This window comes from Quercus robur, chromosome 4 (genome assembly GCF_932294415.1).
Source record: "Quercus robur chromosome 4, dhQueRobu3.1, whole genome shotgun sequence".
NCBI classification, from domain to species: domain Eukaryota; kingdom Viridiplantae; phylum Streptophyta; class Magnoliopsida; order Fagales; family Fagaceae; genus Quercus; species Quercus robur.
In genome coordinates, this window is record NC_065537.1 from 20,771,123 (window position 1) to 20,788,856 (window position 17,734).

The 17,734-nt window shown below is 32.7% G+C and overlaps 1 protein-coding gene across 4 annotated transcripts; it reads right to left on the reverse strand.

Moving 5' to 3' along the window:
• Nucleotides 1-3,997: 3,997 nt before the first annotated feature.
• On the reverse strand, nucleotides 3,998-14,401 carry LOC126720837 (probable sugar phosphate/phosphate translocator At3g14410). 4 transcript variants are annotated; one of them, XM_050423654.1, is made up of 8 exons: nucleotides 14,052-14,401; nucleotides 11,506-11,613; nucleotides 11,391-11,425; nucleotides 6,313-6,425; nucleotides 5,675-5,936; nucleotides 5,298-5,566; nucleotides 4,566-4,727; nucleotides 3,998-4,251 (listed from the first exon to the last, which is right to left on the reverse strand). In XM_050423654.1, the coding sequence occupies exons 1-7, from the start codon at nucleotides 14,151-14,153 to the stop codon at nucleotides 4,582-4,584; spliced, it is 1,035 nt and encodes a 344-aa protein (XP_050279611.1). In that variant the 5' UTR covers nucleotides 14,154-14,401; the 3' UTR covers nucleotides 3,998-4,251; nucleotides 4,566-4,581. The 4 variants fall into 4 exon arrangements, with proteins under 4 accessions (XP_050279611.1, XP_050279607.1, XP_050279610.1 ...); XM_050423650.1 differs by having other exon boundaries at nucleotides 3,998-4,291; XM_050423653.1 differs by having other exon boundaries at nucleotides 4,544-4,727.
• Nucleotides 14,402-17,734: the final 3,333 nt, after the last annotated feature.

Below are 17,734 nucleotides of genomic sequence, written 5' to 3' on the forward strand. Positions count from 1 at the left end.
ATAAAAAAAATCATTTAAATTGTTATCCATGAAATTCTCAATTTTAGTTTGTCCATTAGAACTTTTTGTGCTATTATTTGATTTTTTTTTTTTTATAAGTTTGAAATTGAAGTGTTTTTTTTCTTCTTTTAAAACCAGAGCTTGTTGGGATATTCTAACTCGTTTTAGTACAAAAACTAAGCAAAATTAATACTTCCATATATACACACAGATTCTTTTATGATACCTCTAATTCATAAATATTCTTTTTCTCAAAAAAAAAATCATAAATCATATACTATATAATAAAAGTTGGCTTAGAAGTTATGGTTGTGCCAAGTGGCTACACCAAATTGCAGAAATTTTTTAAAAAATAAATATATATATATATATATTTTTTTTTCTTATCTTCTTCTCCTATAATTTTTAAGTTGATAAAAATATTAATTTAATTACAATCCAAATTCTTCATCTAAGATTTTTTTTTTTTTTAAATTATATTATCACGTGTAAGAAAAAACAACATAGTACATGTAAAAATAAAAAATCTGCAACAATTTTCATCAAATCCTTTATTTTTATTTGAATTATATTACTATGTGTAAAAAAAACATAGTACACAATTTTTTTTTTAAAAGCAACGTATTCAAACTACATATTCAACGTATTCAATCTATATGACATTTTTGTTTTTTTTTTTTTTTTTTTTGAGATAATAACTTCTAATTTTTTTCATTCAATCTATATGAAAAAAAAATTGGATAAACATACACCCTAAGTTAATTCTTCTTCTCTTATAATTTCTAGAATGATTAGAAATCTAATTTCCTCATAATTGAAAATTCTCTCTCTCTCTCTCTCTCTCTCTCTCTCTCCACCAAATTGCAGAAATTTTGTTAGATTAAAAAAAATAAACATATTTTTTTTTGTTTTTATCTTCTTCTCCTATAATTTCTAAGTTATTAATTTAATTAAAATCCAAATTCTTCATCTAATCAATTTCTTATTATAATTTATAAGTTGATAAATAATATCAATTTGATTACAATCCAAAATCTTCAACTAATCCTTATTTTTTAATTTAAATTATATTACTACACATAATAAATATATATATACATATATATATATATATATATATACATATATATATATATATAAAGCAACGTTGTACACTTTAAAAAAAACAACAAGGTAGTACATGTAAAAAAAATAGCAACTACTCTTCAGTTTTACACTTCTACAAATTAGACTAATATTAGACTTTTTGTTCATATCAATTTCTTCAATGTGGAGTGTATATATATTAAATAATTCATAATGAATATGTATCATACGGTTCTTTTTCTTTATTTTTCTCTTCTTCTACCTACAACCTTTCAAGTATGTATTTGTTTACTCTAATTTTTTTTTTCATTAAATTGAATAGGTTTTGTGTATTTTTTGTTTTTTGTATAACCTAATTTGCTTATGCTTTATACAATTTGTGTGATTATGATTTGAGAATTAATCATTAAATATGCTTAGGCATGATTTTTTAAATTATTTTTTGTTTTATGACATGGGTTCTGATGGTGATATGTTGCTTTCATCTTCTCAATTTTGATTATAAATTGTTCATAACAATTTGATAATTTTTTTCCTAATTGAAATAGCTTTGGCTAACTATTAGAGTTGTAAGAGGTATTCAACAATCTCCCAAAGATACAAAATTCTCATTAGATGCAATTGGTAGGTGCCAAAGGCTATAAATTAGTAGTTCAGTACATCCGAGGAACCCATGATAAAAGGAAGCTAACAATTGATGGTACACTACTCCTTCGCTTCAGAGCTTATAAGGTAGAAAGTGGGGGAAGATTCTTTCGATGTGGGACTCTAAGGATGCTGTGTAAAAGCCAAAGGCTATAAATCAGTACATCCGAGGAACCCACAGTAGGTTACAAAATAATAATTTTTTATTAGGTGTTATCATTTTATATTTAATAGTTATTATACCAAAACATTTTTTTTTTGTTATTACAATAATTATTTGAGAGATTATTGTTTATCAAATAAAATGTATATTCTATAAATTTATTATAAAATCATGCAACGCACGGGCCTTTACTAGTATTCTCATATATTTGACCTTTTGATAACTCAACAAGCCCTTTTTTTTTCTTTTTCCTTTTTTTGAGAATCAAACAACTCAACAAGCTAATATGTGTGGGCGAAGCAATTTGGTCAAGCCAAAGCATAAACAAAAAATTGGTGTTGTTAGCTTTCCAACTACACTTTCGAGGTATAGCAAAAATAGACTCATTTTGCTCGATTTTTAAGAAATGACGCTTCACCCTTAAACGATCAAAACAATCGACAATGTGCCTATTTTATTTTTTTTCCTCAAATTATTTTGGGGGCCAAGTGTCAATTATTTTGATTATTTGAGGTGCAGGGTCATTTTTTGAAAATTCAAGTATAATATAAGTCTAGTTTCACTATACCTCAAGAGTGTCAATCTAATTTACCCTATATTTTATACCATATGATAACCCTATCACAATTTAGTATACAAATTTTCAATTACTAAATTTGACCATTTAGGGTTTGAACTAAAATGAAATTGTTAGAATTCCATCTAAGAGCTTTCACGTTGGCTAAGCCAAAAATTTTTATATTTTGAATTTTAACTAACAACTTTTCACAACCCTACAACTACATTTGACTCTCTAATCTAAACTATTAATCATTTAAATATTAATTCTTCATTCATTTTATTTTATTTTATTTTATCCGACAATCACTATTGTAAGGACCCGTTTCGCCCTTAACCCTACAACTATTATTTCCAACCAACTCGCTTTTGTATTTTCTTTAGTTTTCCCCACTTTTCTCAATAAACAAACAAAGCCATAGGACCACCACTACCCAAATCCACAACCAAATCAAACCGTTATTATTTCCACCCAATTCCCTTTTTGTATTTTCTTTAGTTTTCCCTTGTTTTCTTTAGCAAACAAACAAATGCATAACCAAATCAAACTTTTATTATTTCCACCCAATTCTCTTTTGTATTTTCTTTAGTTTTCCCTTGTTTTCTTAGCAAACAAACAAAGGCATTAGCAAACAAACAAAGGTGTAACACCGCCACAACTCAAACCACAACCAAATTTTAACCAACAGCCCAAATGAAATCCACATTGCCAAATGAAAGCCACAAGTCAACCCACAACCTAAATGAAACCGACTAGTACATCCAAACAAAATCCAGAACCAAATCAAACACACAAATAGGCTGCAAAACAAGATCTATTCTCTGAAGATATGGCCAAGTTGTACTTTAGCCATCAACCAACCACGACTCTTCTTTATCTAGGCTTGAAATTGACTAGGTTCAAAGAATTACGATACATGGCATGGCATAGGAAGAGTTAGGTCTTTTCCAAAGGGCTTTGATTGTTTCACATTCTTAAATGTGAAATATTTCATAATGTCTACACTTTCACATTAAATATCCACATTTTACACACAATATGAAAGAGTATCAACATGAAGTAAAACAGTGTGGACATTGTTGCATATGAATCAACCAAAGCCCATGGTCATGTTTTGTGATTTTACATTTGAGCCAAGCCTTTACGTTCTGGCCAGTAGGCCACCACATATTTGATCTCCATAAAATACTCTACTGGTTATTGCACTAGTGACACTATGCCAATAAATTGCATGTGTAACGGATTGAGATAGCTACAATATGTAGGTATTGCACCTGATGTAATTATTTTTAATGGATGAGATGGATAGTTGCAAAAAACCATTTTCAATCTCAATTATTGATTTTAAAAAAGTTATGAAAAACTTTATAAGAAGTAAAAAGGAAAAGTTGAAAAAGTAAAAAGTGAAAAACTTTTGTGAGACAAATGAGGTGAATTGTACCCGGTGCAATTTTATGCCTTTATGGGATCCAATTTATACTCCTTAGGCATAGCAATCCAAAATTATACTACATTCTTGGGCTTTGATATTGACACTAACAAGATTTAGTACCAAAAAAGAGCATTATTTTTACTATTGAAGACTCGAATTTCAGCAGTATCTTTACAAAGAAATCATCAACTTACATTTTTGCAATTGCATTACAAACAAATAATGGGCTTAAATTCCAGGTATTGTTTACACAATGATCATCAATGTCTCTGATTAGAAGTACCTCAATTTTGACCCTCCATTAAATGCCTCTTTCTCCGATGGTACAATTATCAGATTCCACATCTTTTCACATCATTGGAAATTCTGCTCCGTACATCACAAAAAATACCCAATGTTGGAGCAGCTGCAACAGTCAATAAAACAAAGATGGAACATCTTATACACTGATTTCTTCATCAAACAAATTCCAAATTATGCATGTGTCCCATTCACAATGTGAAATGAGCAACATATGCTAGTCAGACATAATCTTATAAATGGTGGTGGTGGGGATGGGGATTGGATTATTGGAAACAAGAAAAAGAATCGACCCTAATTTCTGATTAGAATCAACAACTATGGAGCACATCTTTTGATAAAATATAAAAGTACACACCTAAGAAAGGAACTTGACTCACTGTTGTTACTATATTTCTACTTGCTGGAAGCTGAGGATGCAACCAATGGTTCAGATTCAGCCAGTTCGGATTCATTGATGTTGGCTACGGAATCATCGACGCTGGCTCGGGAAGCTTCTTTTTTCAGCTTGTGATTATTATATGCTGCCACACCCGCAATAGCTGCATCAGAAATAATGATGATATTAGTATTAAATCTTGTATCCACCCATAGTTTGCTAGAAATTTCTTCACCCAAATTCAGTGCTCAACTAAAGAGAACAGAGACCAATACATTTAAAAGAAAAAAAAAAAAAAAATACAAACAAGGATCTGCTATCTGAGTGGATTAACATCATACTCCTGGGTGAATTCAAACTGTTAAGTCTAATTCTAATTTGGGTGGTGGGGAGCGGGGGGAGAGGAGGACAAGAATATCTAGAGAAAGCAACTATAAGGGAAATTTATGAGAATAACTTTAAGAATAGCAGAGTGACCCAGAATTAAAAAACAAAAATAAAAAGTAAATAACCAAAGAGAAAAAGGAAAAAGGGGAGTGGGGTTATAAGGGTATTAATGGCAAAGTGCAGTTTGCAGAATTTGCCCTCGAGTTGGCCTAACATTTATGCAAATTAGCTTATAGATGAGCAAGTTTTTATGTTCAAGACATTCAACTCAAACTAATCATGAGCTACAGAAAACATCTAGGTTCCAAGAAAAAGTCGAAAAAAGTGAATATGATGAGATACTGACCAACGCCATAACCAAACAGATTTATTACTGTCAGCTTTGTATCCGCAAACAGAAGAGCAGATAGTAAGACAACCACCCAATCCTTAACAACTCCAGCAACACGAATGGTTAATGCACTTGTATGCGTAATTACAAGGAAAACTGATAAATTGAGGGCAAAAGTACAAAGACAGTTGAGTAATAGCACAAACGGTGGAAAGTTCCAAGATCCATGTGCTTCCATCTTTGGCTTCTCCAGAAAGATCCACGGAATTAATAGGCAAAGAGCACTACATATAATTAATATTTTGTTCAGATAGGCATAAATCTTCCCTTTAGGAATGAGAAAGAAATTATTTCAAAAAGATGATGGATACAAGATAACAGAATCAGTATACCTGCAAGGACTAACATAATACATAACGGATATAGGGTTCAGTTTGAGACCCTTCCGCTTAACAAAGATCTCCATGAAAATAAGTCTTAAAGCTTCTCCAACAACACCACCCATTTGATAAACAACTCCAACCCAGTTGATATCTATTTCTCCATAAGAAGCCACCAGAACACCAAAACTTATAACTGACATGATTAACAGCATTCTGCAGCTCATTATTTCAAGTCCTGCAGCTACTCCAAGAACAAAAACAGCTACCGGCACTGAAAAAGTCATTTAAGAGATAGAAATTATAATTTGTAATCATGATAAATATTAATATATATAGAAGACCTAGGACTTGCTAACCAACCATCTTACTAGTCAGCACATATAAGCCATTAATAAGATTTGTTTGTTTCGTTGTTTTTTGTTCTTTTCTTTCTTCTTCTTCTTTTTTTGTTGGGGGGAGAGGGGGGGGGGGGTGGGGGGTGTTTAAAGGCTCACTTTTTCTAGGTACAAGTATACTTTACCCGGCTTACTATACTTTAAGCAAAATAAGCCAATGAAATAGACTTTGCAGTTGTAGAGACCCATAGAATTTCTCTACAGGCTTTAGATATATAGCTGAAATGGGATACAGGGTTATTAAGGACTTACTAATTGCCTTTAACATTTGTGCAAATGCAACTGAAATATACAGGTAGGCAGTGTTTCCCAGCCAAAGAGTCATTGCAAACATTGCACCAATTGGCACAACTGATGTTGCATATCTGAAAAATTGGAACTTTGTTAGACTTATGTGGAAAATTATTGAACAAGTATCCAGGCAAGGAAGAAATTTCTGCAAAATTTAAGTAACAAGGTGAATGAAAGTAGTACACTGAAATGTTTTATAAACATTTTCATTTTTAATAATATGGACAAGGTGACTCAAGAGTATATTTCAAGGAGGTCCACTGGGTACATTAGGGTTATTTCTAATACCAATATGATTACATTCTTAGATTGCAAAACATTTGGCTAATTAAACATACATTAGATAACGTGTATTACTAGTTATTTGTGAAGTAGGTTAAGCTTATGGAGTGAAGTTCCATTAGGTATATGCTGATATGCAAATTAAGGAAAATAACCTACAGTGGAAATATATATAACTCAGCTGCATCACTTAAACAAAACCCAGTTGCTATGCTACCACTGCTTCTCTTATGTGAATACTCAATTATTAACAGTGGAGAAAACAAACCCTCTTATGTGACTCAACTAGAATGCTACAACTCCTTCATTTCTATATTCTCTAGCATTTTGAAGACCTATGTATGTTGCTGCATCTTTCTCACTAATTTTGTTCCCCCAATATAAATCCCCTTTAAGTTGGGCTCTTTGTCCTTTACAATCCACTTCAACCTAGAGTCCGTTTTTAACCCAGTACACTTGATTTTTAATACCTTCCTAGCAAGGATGGGCTAAGCCAAAAAAATTACTCAAGGGGCCACACCAAATAAAACAAAAAAATTTTAAGTCAACAAATAAGAACCAATATATAAAATTATAGATCATATATGTCTTATACAACAAGATTCCAAATTATGTTACTTATTAAAAAAACAAAGAATCTTCCATATGTTATTGTTTCATATATAGTCGACTTCACACCAAATTAATCTTTTCATTTCTCAAGATATATATTTCCCTTTAAAAATTAGCTTAACTTAACAAAATTGTGTTCAATGTTCCCCATAATCTACTTATACTTCGAAACTTGAACAATAAACTTTATAAATAACTATATAGCCAACTTATACAATTTTGTGAAGAGTAAGATAATTTTAATTTATTATCATAATTAATGTTCTTCTAATATCTCAAATCAAGGCTTTTTGACAAAGGTATATCCCAATTTGCCAATTTATTTCCTATTCTTGTTAGTATCACTACAAGGATTGAAAAGTTGTAGCGGTGTGGCAGAGGCAAAGCCACATATACTTGCACCACTCAAACATTAATGAGATTTGGAGCTTTTTTACAACTGCACCTACTGAAAAAAATTTGTGGGTCAATTATCAGAACCTTTTGGTAAGATAAGATCCTACTGTAATTTTAAAAACATATACATATACTATAATATAAAAAGAATTATTAAATATGCATTTTTTAGATGTAGAGTCCCAATTCCTAAAACTAAACAAAGTTAGATTTTTTTTTTTTTTTTTTTCATAAAATGATCCCAAAAGATAAAACTTATCACCCAACTTTTCTCCTTCCTCACACTGTACCATATATCAAATAGTCAATCATCAAATTTTGTCAATCTAGTTGAACAAGAGTGTGTGTGTGTGTATGAGAGAGAGAGAGAGAGAGAGAGAATTAGAAAGAAAAGAAAGTAAAGGGAAAAGAAGGAAGAAGAAAAAATTGTGGAGGTAACTAACAAATTATTTAAACCCTAAAATTTATATTGAATTGTACTTATTTGATTGTTAGATTGTTTAGATTGAAATAATTATTTAATTGTTCAATTGTTTAAATTGAAATTGATTACACTAGGTCTTTTATTTATTTTTTTTTTATAATGAAAATTTTGAATTAATATCATATTGGCAAGTTTAGGAAAACTACTTATCAAAAAGTTTAGTTAAATTATTTTTTTGTTAATATGAACTTCTTGTTAGCTTGTTAAATAAAAGAAAATGAAAATTTATTCATAAAAGTGCTGAAATGAGATTAAATTATTATTTTGGAATAATTTGTGAATAAATTTCTTAAGACAAATCCAATAACATAACAAACACCACTTGGTCAAAAAACTTGTAATCACGGTACTAAAGTTCAAAGCAAAACCGCGTTGGAGTTGACTTGAAAACTCTTCCAGCATGCTCTGGGCTATGGACTAAAAACTTACATTGCCATCCCAATGATGGGGATAAAGTTAGAAGCATATATCTACAAGAGTCCTTGTCAACCTCTTAACCACAACTTTTCACAAAGAAAAACTGGTATATTTTCACGTAAATTCAATAGGGAATTGTTTATAGTATGGTATTCAACCATTGCCTTTTCTTTTTTCTTTTCTTTTTCCTCTTTGAAAATATGGAACAATATCAACTCCATGTATTTATTTAGTTCTTAGTTATAGTTTACACCCACTGGAGAAAAATCATGGCTCCACCACTGTGTAGTGGGACTTCCTATGGGTTGTTTGGTTGATGAGTTCAAATTTCATCTATTTAGCTCATCTAAAACCTATGGACCCATGCAGATGGTGGTTTAGGCATCAAGAATTTGTCAACTTTTAATCAGGCAGTATTGAGAAAGTATTTGAGCCATTATGCAGTAGAAAGAGAGGCTTTTTGGGGAGTGGCAGTTTGTGTGGAGATGGTGTTCTAATATGATTAATGGTCCATATGGGTAACCTTATTGGAATATATTAGAAAGGGTTGGGGAAGTTTTCTTGCTTTATTAGATTTGAAGTGAGTGATGGCACACGAATTTCTTTTTGGAATATGGTGCAGTGAGCAACCTTTGAAGGTGAATTTTCCGGAATTGTTCGATAAAGCTCGTCATAAGGAGTATCTGGAGGCAGATCATACAAACTTATTTAACGGTCACTTGCAATGGAACATTAAGGTTCATGAGGACTGTGCAGGATTGTGACCTTAAAGTTGTATCTTCTTTCTTAATCTTCTCTACTTAGTAAAGTTAAGGGGAGAACAAATTATATTGGATTCCTTCCAGAGATCGTACATTTGAGGTTAAAACATATTAATAATGGAACTTCTTTCCCTTGGAAGAGCATATGGAAGACTGAGGCCCCTTTGAGAGTAGCATTCTTTTCTTGGATGGCGACATTAGGTAAAATCCTAACGATGGATAATTTGAGGAAGAGATGACTCGTTCTGATGGATTGGTGATTCCATGCATCTCTTACTCCTCCATTCTCAAGTGTTAAGGAACTTTGGAATGTGATTTTATGCCTAATTGGAATACAGTGAGTCATGACAAGATGGGTGGTGAACACTTCATTTAGGGTGTCATACCCATGTCATACCCGTGTCATACCGGTCATTTTATGTTATAATTTTTTAGAAATTGTTTGTGTCGCTGTGTCATATCCATAACCATGTCTGTGTTCATGCTTCCTAAACACCATATGATTGGATAGCTTCTGCTATAACTACTTTTTTTTTCTAACTTGCTCGGTTGTTGTCAGCAGGCTTGGGAATAGCTATTTGAACAGCAACAGGAGCTGAATTTGGAGGTTTTGGGTTGACAGGAACTTTTTTTAATGGCGGAGGAGGTTGGGCTTGATGAAATATGTAGAAGAGGTAGAATCTGGGGTCTGGTTGTAGCATTTCAAGAACAACAAATATGCTGGAACTAAAGATAGAAGGAATAGGAGAAACAGAGGATGAGTTTATACACTACCAAACATTAAACAAAGCAGGCTGCAAAACTCAACTAAATAGGCATGACTTTAATTAAAGAGAGTTACAAGTTTTTTGCTTTATATACAAGAAGTCCTTATAAAAACTACTCTTAACCTTTAGATTAAGTAAGTCACAATCATATTCTCAGAAAAAGGCAGCTTTGGTCGTCATCGAAATGGTTATATTTGGTCCATCATTCCTCATTGCTTAATGTGGTGTCTTTGGAGGGAGAGAAATAGTAGATGTTTTGAAGATATTGAGAGATCTATTCCGGACCTCAAGCTACTCTTTTTTAGAACTTTAAGGGATTGGTTGTTTGCTTTGCAAAAACAATCATTCCCTTCTTTTATTGATTTCCTAGACTCTTGCATTTTTTGTATTTGATTTCTTATCCCTTCTTCACTCCCTGTGTACTAGGGTGTTCCTTTTTTTATATCAATATAATCTTATTACTTATCAAAAAAAAATATATATTCTCAGAAAAAGTAAGTCATAATCATACTTATATAACTATTCATTTTTTCTGATAAGTAATATATTATACAAAAAAGTGGCAGAAGGGGTGCAACCTTAGTACACGGAAGGTATACAAGAGAAACATATGGAACATTATTTTTAAGGCTTTTATTAATAACTAGTAAGGCACAAACAACTACCATGGACACTTCAACCCACACCACAAAGGTTTTCAACAGGCACAGGCCTTTTAATTGACAGAAGGCCCAAAGAACTAATCTTGGGCTCCCAAATGGAATGGTTCCTGTCCAGCCATGCTACAACTACTGCGCTGGAAAATATATATCGTATGATTGTAATGATGAGATCCTATCAGTCAAAGACAATCAACTTTAGGCCTTGGACCCTTAAGACAAATATTAACAATGTGCTAACACACTTTGTTTCATTTCCAGAAGAAAATGAGAGACCCTTAGATCTCTTAAAATCTCTTCTTTTTGCTACTTTGTTTCAGTGGGCTCCTATTTGGGGTTTTACGCAATGCATTTCCATTTCTGATTTCCTACAATATGTTCACTTTAGTTCTTAAACTATATGTATTTGACCATGTTCAGAGTGCGTGAACACGATGTTCATTTCTTTTAATAAAAGTCTTATTACCTATTGGTCCTATCCAAAAAAAATAAAATAAAATTCTATCTAAGTAATAGAGGCCTCAAATTAGTGATTCTTATCATCTTATATATAATAATCACATCAAACATTGCAACTTTTTAAAGATTCTAATGAGTTGACAAGTAACAACTTTGAAGATTTAAATAGATCAGATAGGAGTGTATCCATTTCTTTACTTACATGTCTGCTGTCATTCCTTCCTCAACCTTCATAATCTATAAGAAGAACAAAATACAGTAAAAACATTAGAGAAAAGGATATGATTGTCTCTCATAATATGTAGTAAATTAAATACCTTGAGAACTTTGGTGAGCATAAAACATAGGACTGATGAGAAGACCATGTGAAGTAGAGTCAATCCAAGAGGATAAGGGAAGTTTATTTCCTTAGATGACAAAACCCACTGCATTTCACAATTTCAATAAAATTTATATGTCAGCCATGTAGAGAAACCCTAGTAGAATCTTTGTGCAATATTAAATAGCCGTAATCCTGTAACAATAATACAAATCCCAACACACACACACACACTCATTAATGACCATAAAGATAGCAATGGAACAGAATACATCAGAAGAAAATTTATCACATGCTTCTGTTCATTCTTTTATGCTTAAAGTTGATTTATTATATATTTGTCCAGTCATTTTCTAATAATAAAACAAACTAATAACTTCTACACATATTAAAAGTCACCTATTGCTGGGCATTAATGTATCATATAATGCATGTACAACTAACAATCGTCCACCCAGGCTACATGACCAAAAGGCAAGCCTCTCATACTACACAACACATGATAAGGGTGTCTCATCTTGTCAAAATAGACAAGGCTCTAAATATATAAGGCCAAAATCTATTAAAATCAAGAGGCTTCTGTTGCTTTATCCTTGACCAGGCCGAGGGAAGGGGAAAGGAGGACGTGGGTTGTGATGTTCATCCGGGATGTAAATGTTTGGGAGGTGAGTTCTATGGATGATTTTTTGCTTTTTCTAGCGAATATTATCCCTTTAAATGAAAATGATGATCGATTGAGGTGGACTTTGAAGAACAATGGGAATTTTGACATTCACTCGTATTATAATGTTCTACAAAGCTCCTCCTCTATCACTTTTCCTTGGAAAGGTATTTGGGGAGCAAAGGCTCCTAGTTTCCTATTTTGTTTGGACTGCAGCTTCGAATAAGACACTCAATGGGGATAATATGACAAATAAGGGGTTTGATTTTGTTGATTGGTGCTGCATGTGTCGATATTGTGGGAAGACTGTGGACCATTTGTTAATCCATTGTGAGAAGGCTCAACAGTTATATTGTTTCTTCTTTCGATCTTTTGGGGTTTCTTGGGTCTTACTAAGAACGGTGTTCGATCTTATGTTAGGATGGAGGAATTGGCTGGGGAAACACTCGTCAAATATTTGGAATTTAGTACCTTTGTGTTTATTGTGGTGCATTTGGAGGGAATGTAATTGCCACACGTTTAAGGATGTGGAAAGTTCTGATGAACAGTTACTTGCTTCTTTTAGTGGTTATTGGTTTGATTGTTCTCGGGCTTGGGGACTCACCTATTGCGACTCCATCCCATTGTTCATTAGCTCTCTTCTTTTCTGTAATTAGTTTTCTGTTTTCTATTTTTTATTTCCTCTGCGTACTTATCTACTACTTTGTGCTTTTCACCGGAATCTTTAGAAATTAGTAATCTAACTACTAATACACAACCCAAATCAAACATCTATAGCTCCTTTCCATCTCTATCTATATCTTGTGCTCCATTCTAGGGCTTTTTCCTTTCTTTTCAATCACAAGACCCTTTGAAGCTAAGAAATAAGGATCCAAAGGTCTCTTATCGTCTAAATTCGAAAACAATAAAGGTTTCAATAAGAGTGTCATCATTATAAAAGACAAGAAATGCTCTCAATTCATCAAAATCTTTATCTATCAATTCAATAATTTACGCAGCGCATAAAACATAAGACTTATGAGAAGGCCATGCAAAGTAGATTCAAATTCAAGAGGATAAGGGAACTTTATTTCCTTAGATAACAAACTCACTGCATTTCACAATTTCAATATAATTATATTTCAGCCATGTAGAGCAACCCCAGTAAAATCTCTGTGCAATAAATATGTTCAAAACCCACTTCACATTTCACAAGCCCCATTGAAGAGCTAAGAAATAAGGATCCAAAAGTCTCTTATATTGTCTAAATTCTAAAACAACAAAGGCTTCGAACACGGATTATATAAAAGTGGTGTCATTATGGAACGCAAGAAATGCTCTCAATTCCTCAACATCTTTATCTATTAATTCAAAAATTTACACAAACGCATAAATCACAACACTGAACTGAACACCTTAATTCAGTCCAATAGGGAATAAACATAAATTGTGTAAGCATTTCCATTTCTTTCTATTAACCTCATCCAATCCAAAAACACAAACAAAATTGCAGTTCCTTCAGTGACTAAAACTAGGTTAATAATCAAAATTCAATTACGCAAAAATAGTAAAGAGCACTTTAAAAATAAAAATAAAAGTTGTAATATATAAGAGTGGTATCATTATGGAAGACAAGAAATGCACTTAATTCACCAACATATTTATCTATAAATTCAATAATCCACACAAAAACACATAAATCACAACGCTGAACTAAACACCTTCATTCCAATCCAATAGTGAATAAACATAAATTTTGTAACCATAATTCCTTTTCTTTCTCTCTAATTAATGTCACCAAATCCAAAAACACAAAAACAAAATTGCAGTTCCTTTTCAGTGACAAAAACTTGGTTAATAATCCAAAGCGCAATTACGCAAAAAACAAGAAGTAAGAGTAGTACCTTGTTGAAGAAAATCTGGCCGCTGGAGAGAGCGATGTAGAGAAGAAGATAAGCGTAAGTTAAAATATCGTCTTTGCAAAATGCTCTAAACCGATTCGCCATTGCAGAGAAAGAAGAAAAATCAACTGAAAGAAATCTCAAATTCTTTGTGGAGGTATTTCTAAAATACTAATGTATTTTATATTATGTGCCAGCTATGTAGACTTGATTTCTTTTGGGGTTGAAAAAACTAAAGTTGGTTCTGTGCTTTAACGTGAGTGAAGGGCGCGGAAGTCAGCAAATGGAGTAGAGAGTGTGGAAATGAAAGGTTTGAAGCAACCAGAGAAAAGTACTAATTGAAATGGTACCACAAAACACGCATCAAGTTTTGGTTTTGTTTCTCAAAAAAAAAAAAAAAAAAGTTTCGGTTTTGTTTGTTTGTTGATGTTGTTGTTGTTGTTTTTTTTTTTTTTTTTTTTTTTTGGAGAGTTTCAACATGTGGCGTTTCCTTCTTATAATAGCTTTTTATCGATTAAGACACCGATTAGTTTTTGATGTTGGCAGGGACTACATATCTCTCATTCAAGTATCAGAAACTTTATCAATTAAGTTAATTGAAATCCACAAGTTTTGGTTTGATTTGGTTTATGCCTTTAAACACTTTTTTTTTTTTTTTTTAAGGTATTAAGGGTTGAAGTTTTTTTTAATAACTCTATATATTTATATATTTATAGCTATAATAATTTTTTTTAATAATGTAAATGATAGACAATAAAGTAGTGTTACTTAAAATAAAGGTGAGAGCTAATAAGTAATAATAACTTCATAACTTAACAATTATGAAATTTTTTTGTAAAAAAAATATTGTTAACATAATATTATTTATGTTATCTAAATAACTTGAAAAAAAAATACAGTAATAACAATAATAATTATAATTATAACTTCAGGACAAAATTCATAAATTCCTTACCATTTATGGATGATAGCATGTCCGTTATCATAATTTTTAAGATATGTAAAATTTAAAGGGTATCCATTAGGAATTAATTTGGTCAGAGTAGCTATTAAAACATTTTAAAGAGGTGTAAAATTTAAAGGGTATCCATTAGGATTTTATTTGGTAAGTGTATCCATTAAAACTTTCAAGCACACAATATATTTTGGGAATACAATAAAGGTTTTAGTGGTGTTGATACCCATTTTTGCAAATCCATATCCAAAAGCCCATGAGCAAGAAAGCCCAATGAAAAGCAAGGCCTAAAGGCCCACCAAGAAGACCAAAGAGCAAGAGAGGTCCAAAGAAACAAATGCAAGGGAAAGCGATTTGCAGCAGAATACAAATCTGTCGCAGAATACAGCTTTGCCACAGAATACAGTTTTGCCGCAGAATACAGTTCTCTGGCAAAATGGATTCGACAGATAAAGACAAATTGGGCCCAAGACCCTTTTGATCCAGTCAACATTATTTGGCCCATAAAGGCCCATATCTTTTTGTATAAAAGATAGACGTGAAAACTAATATGAAAAAGCACGGTGAAAGAAACAAAGAACAGCAGGAAGTGTTAGTAGCAGAAACACGTAAAGGAAGAGTCAAACCAAAGGAAATGACAAAACACAGCATGAAACGCGTGAAGAAATAATACAGCCACGCAGCAGAACAAAACAAAGCTAATCTGCTACGGCAGAAACGGCATGGGAGACAAACACAGAAGAGCCGGGACACCACTAACCTATACCCAGCCAATACAAGGGAAGTGGGCCCATGGTCAAAGAAATTCAGAGGGTGTGGTTTGGTGGTGGGGGGAAAAGGGGGTCTATATTTGGTTTCCTGCCGTGACTTCTTTTGGGAATATATCGTGCTGGGATAATATCTTACCCAAAAGAAGTAATAAATGGTTGGGACCATCTGATGCATGTCATAGAGCTAGGTAGTGAGGTAGCCTAATCCTTATTGGTTAGTCACCTAGAGGTAGAGGTATACAGCAAGAATAAACAAAATGGAATTTTGTCTTGAAATGAGTAGTGGTGCAGCAAACATGTATTGAGCAATGGTAGGGGCAACCAATGGATGGGTAGGTAATTTTGAAAGGATGCCCACAACAAACCAAAAACAGTTGGTGAAGCCCTAAGAGTAAAAGGGAGAAATCCCACTGAAGCAGTTTGCTATAAAAGGAAGAGGTAACCATGGTAGAAAAGGGAAGGAAAAACAAGGGAAGAGAGAAAAACACTGAAAGAAGGAGACCCAATAGAAGGAAGCACTTAAGGGGAAAAACCTATGGTAAGAGAGTAGTAAGCACCCAGAAAGAGATACCCAGGAAAAGGAAAGACCAAAAAGGGGAACAACTCACGGTAGGAGAGAAATAAGAAACTAAAAGTAAAAAAAAGAACGGAGAGAAAGAAAGAAAGTAGTAAAACAAAGAAAGAAAATACGGCAGGAATAGGACAATGCATCAATAGACCATCTTTTCCCTCCCTCTTAGCAAACCCACTCTTTGATGTTCCCAAAAGTAATAGCTAGTAGCCATTTAGGCCTATTCTCCAAAATGCACAACTTTGATGGCAAAAGCCTATGACAAGTTTGTTTAAGTTGGGGTTTGGGTTCTTTCTTGGTTTACTTATCCTATGGGAAGATTCAATACTTGATTTTGATTGCAAATATATTTGATTTCTCTCATTATAAATTATATCTGCTGTATTTAGTCATTCTGCCGTAACACGTTTTTATCACGTTTGCTGCATCAGTGGTCCTGCTGTGGTATCTTTACTTTTTGTACTAGTTATTCTGCTGTAGCACATTTCATTATATTTACTATGTTAGCTATTATACTAGCTAAACCTTTTCTGCGGAAGCTTTCTTCTTTATTTGTTATTACGTATTTTACTTTTGACACAAACTAATCATTATCCTGCCATAAATATATATATACATATATCTTGTTTCTCATGTTCCGCAAAATATATTTTATATATGTATATGTGAATACATATAAGTATATACACTCATATATGTATGTATATATTTAAGAATATGCTAACCCATTTAAACTAACATTTGTTTGATGAGTATTTTTTTTGGGTTTTAGATTTGTTTATGTGCAGGAAGTAGAAAAGTATTTCTGCAGTAAAAAACGAAGAGTAGTCATTCACATTGCAAAAGGCTTTAAAGCACAGCAGACAGCTTTAATGCTCAGTAGACAGTTTTATTGCACAGCAGAAGGCTTTACAGTAAAAAGCTTTAATGCATAGCAGACAACTTCAATGCACATCAGAAAGTTTTACTGCACAACAGGAAACTTTATTGCACAACAAAAAGTTTTGTTACATAGTAGAAAAGTCAGTTCCTTGGCAGAAACTGGAGAAAAGTTCCTTTTGCGGTGGAAACTGAAGAAAAGTTCCTTTTGCAGCAGAAACTGGAGAAAAGTTCCTTCTGTGGCAGAAACAGAGGATAAGCACCACGTTCTGCTCGCTATAAGTGTGCTCCTGGCAAATGAGGCATAGTTTGTGCACAAGTCGGACCAAATTAAGTTGCAATTAGACCGGTTTCAACTCCCTTACTCAGAATAGTTGGGCCCAATACTGCAGGAGATAGCCCAACCTGATACAACCAAAAAGGCCCTCTACAAGTGGTGATTGGGTATTTAGTAATAGATTATTTTAAGAAGGTTTTGATACCACTTTTTTTTTAGAGATATAAAAAGCTA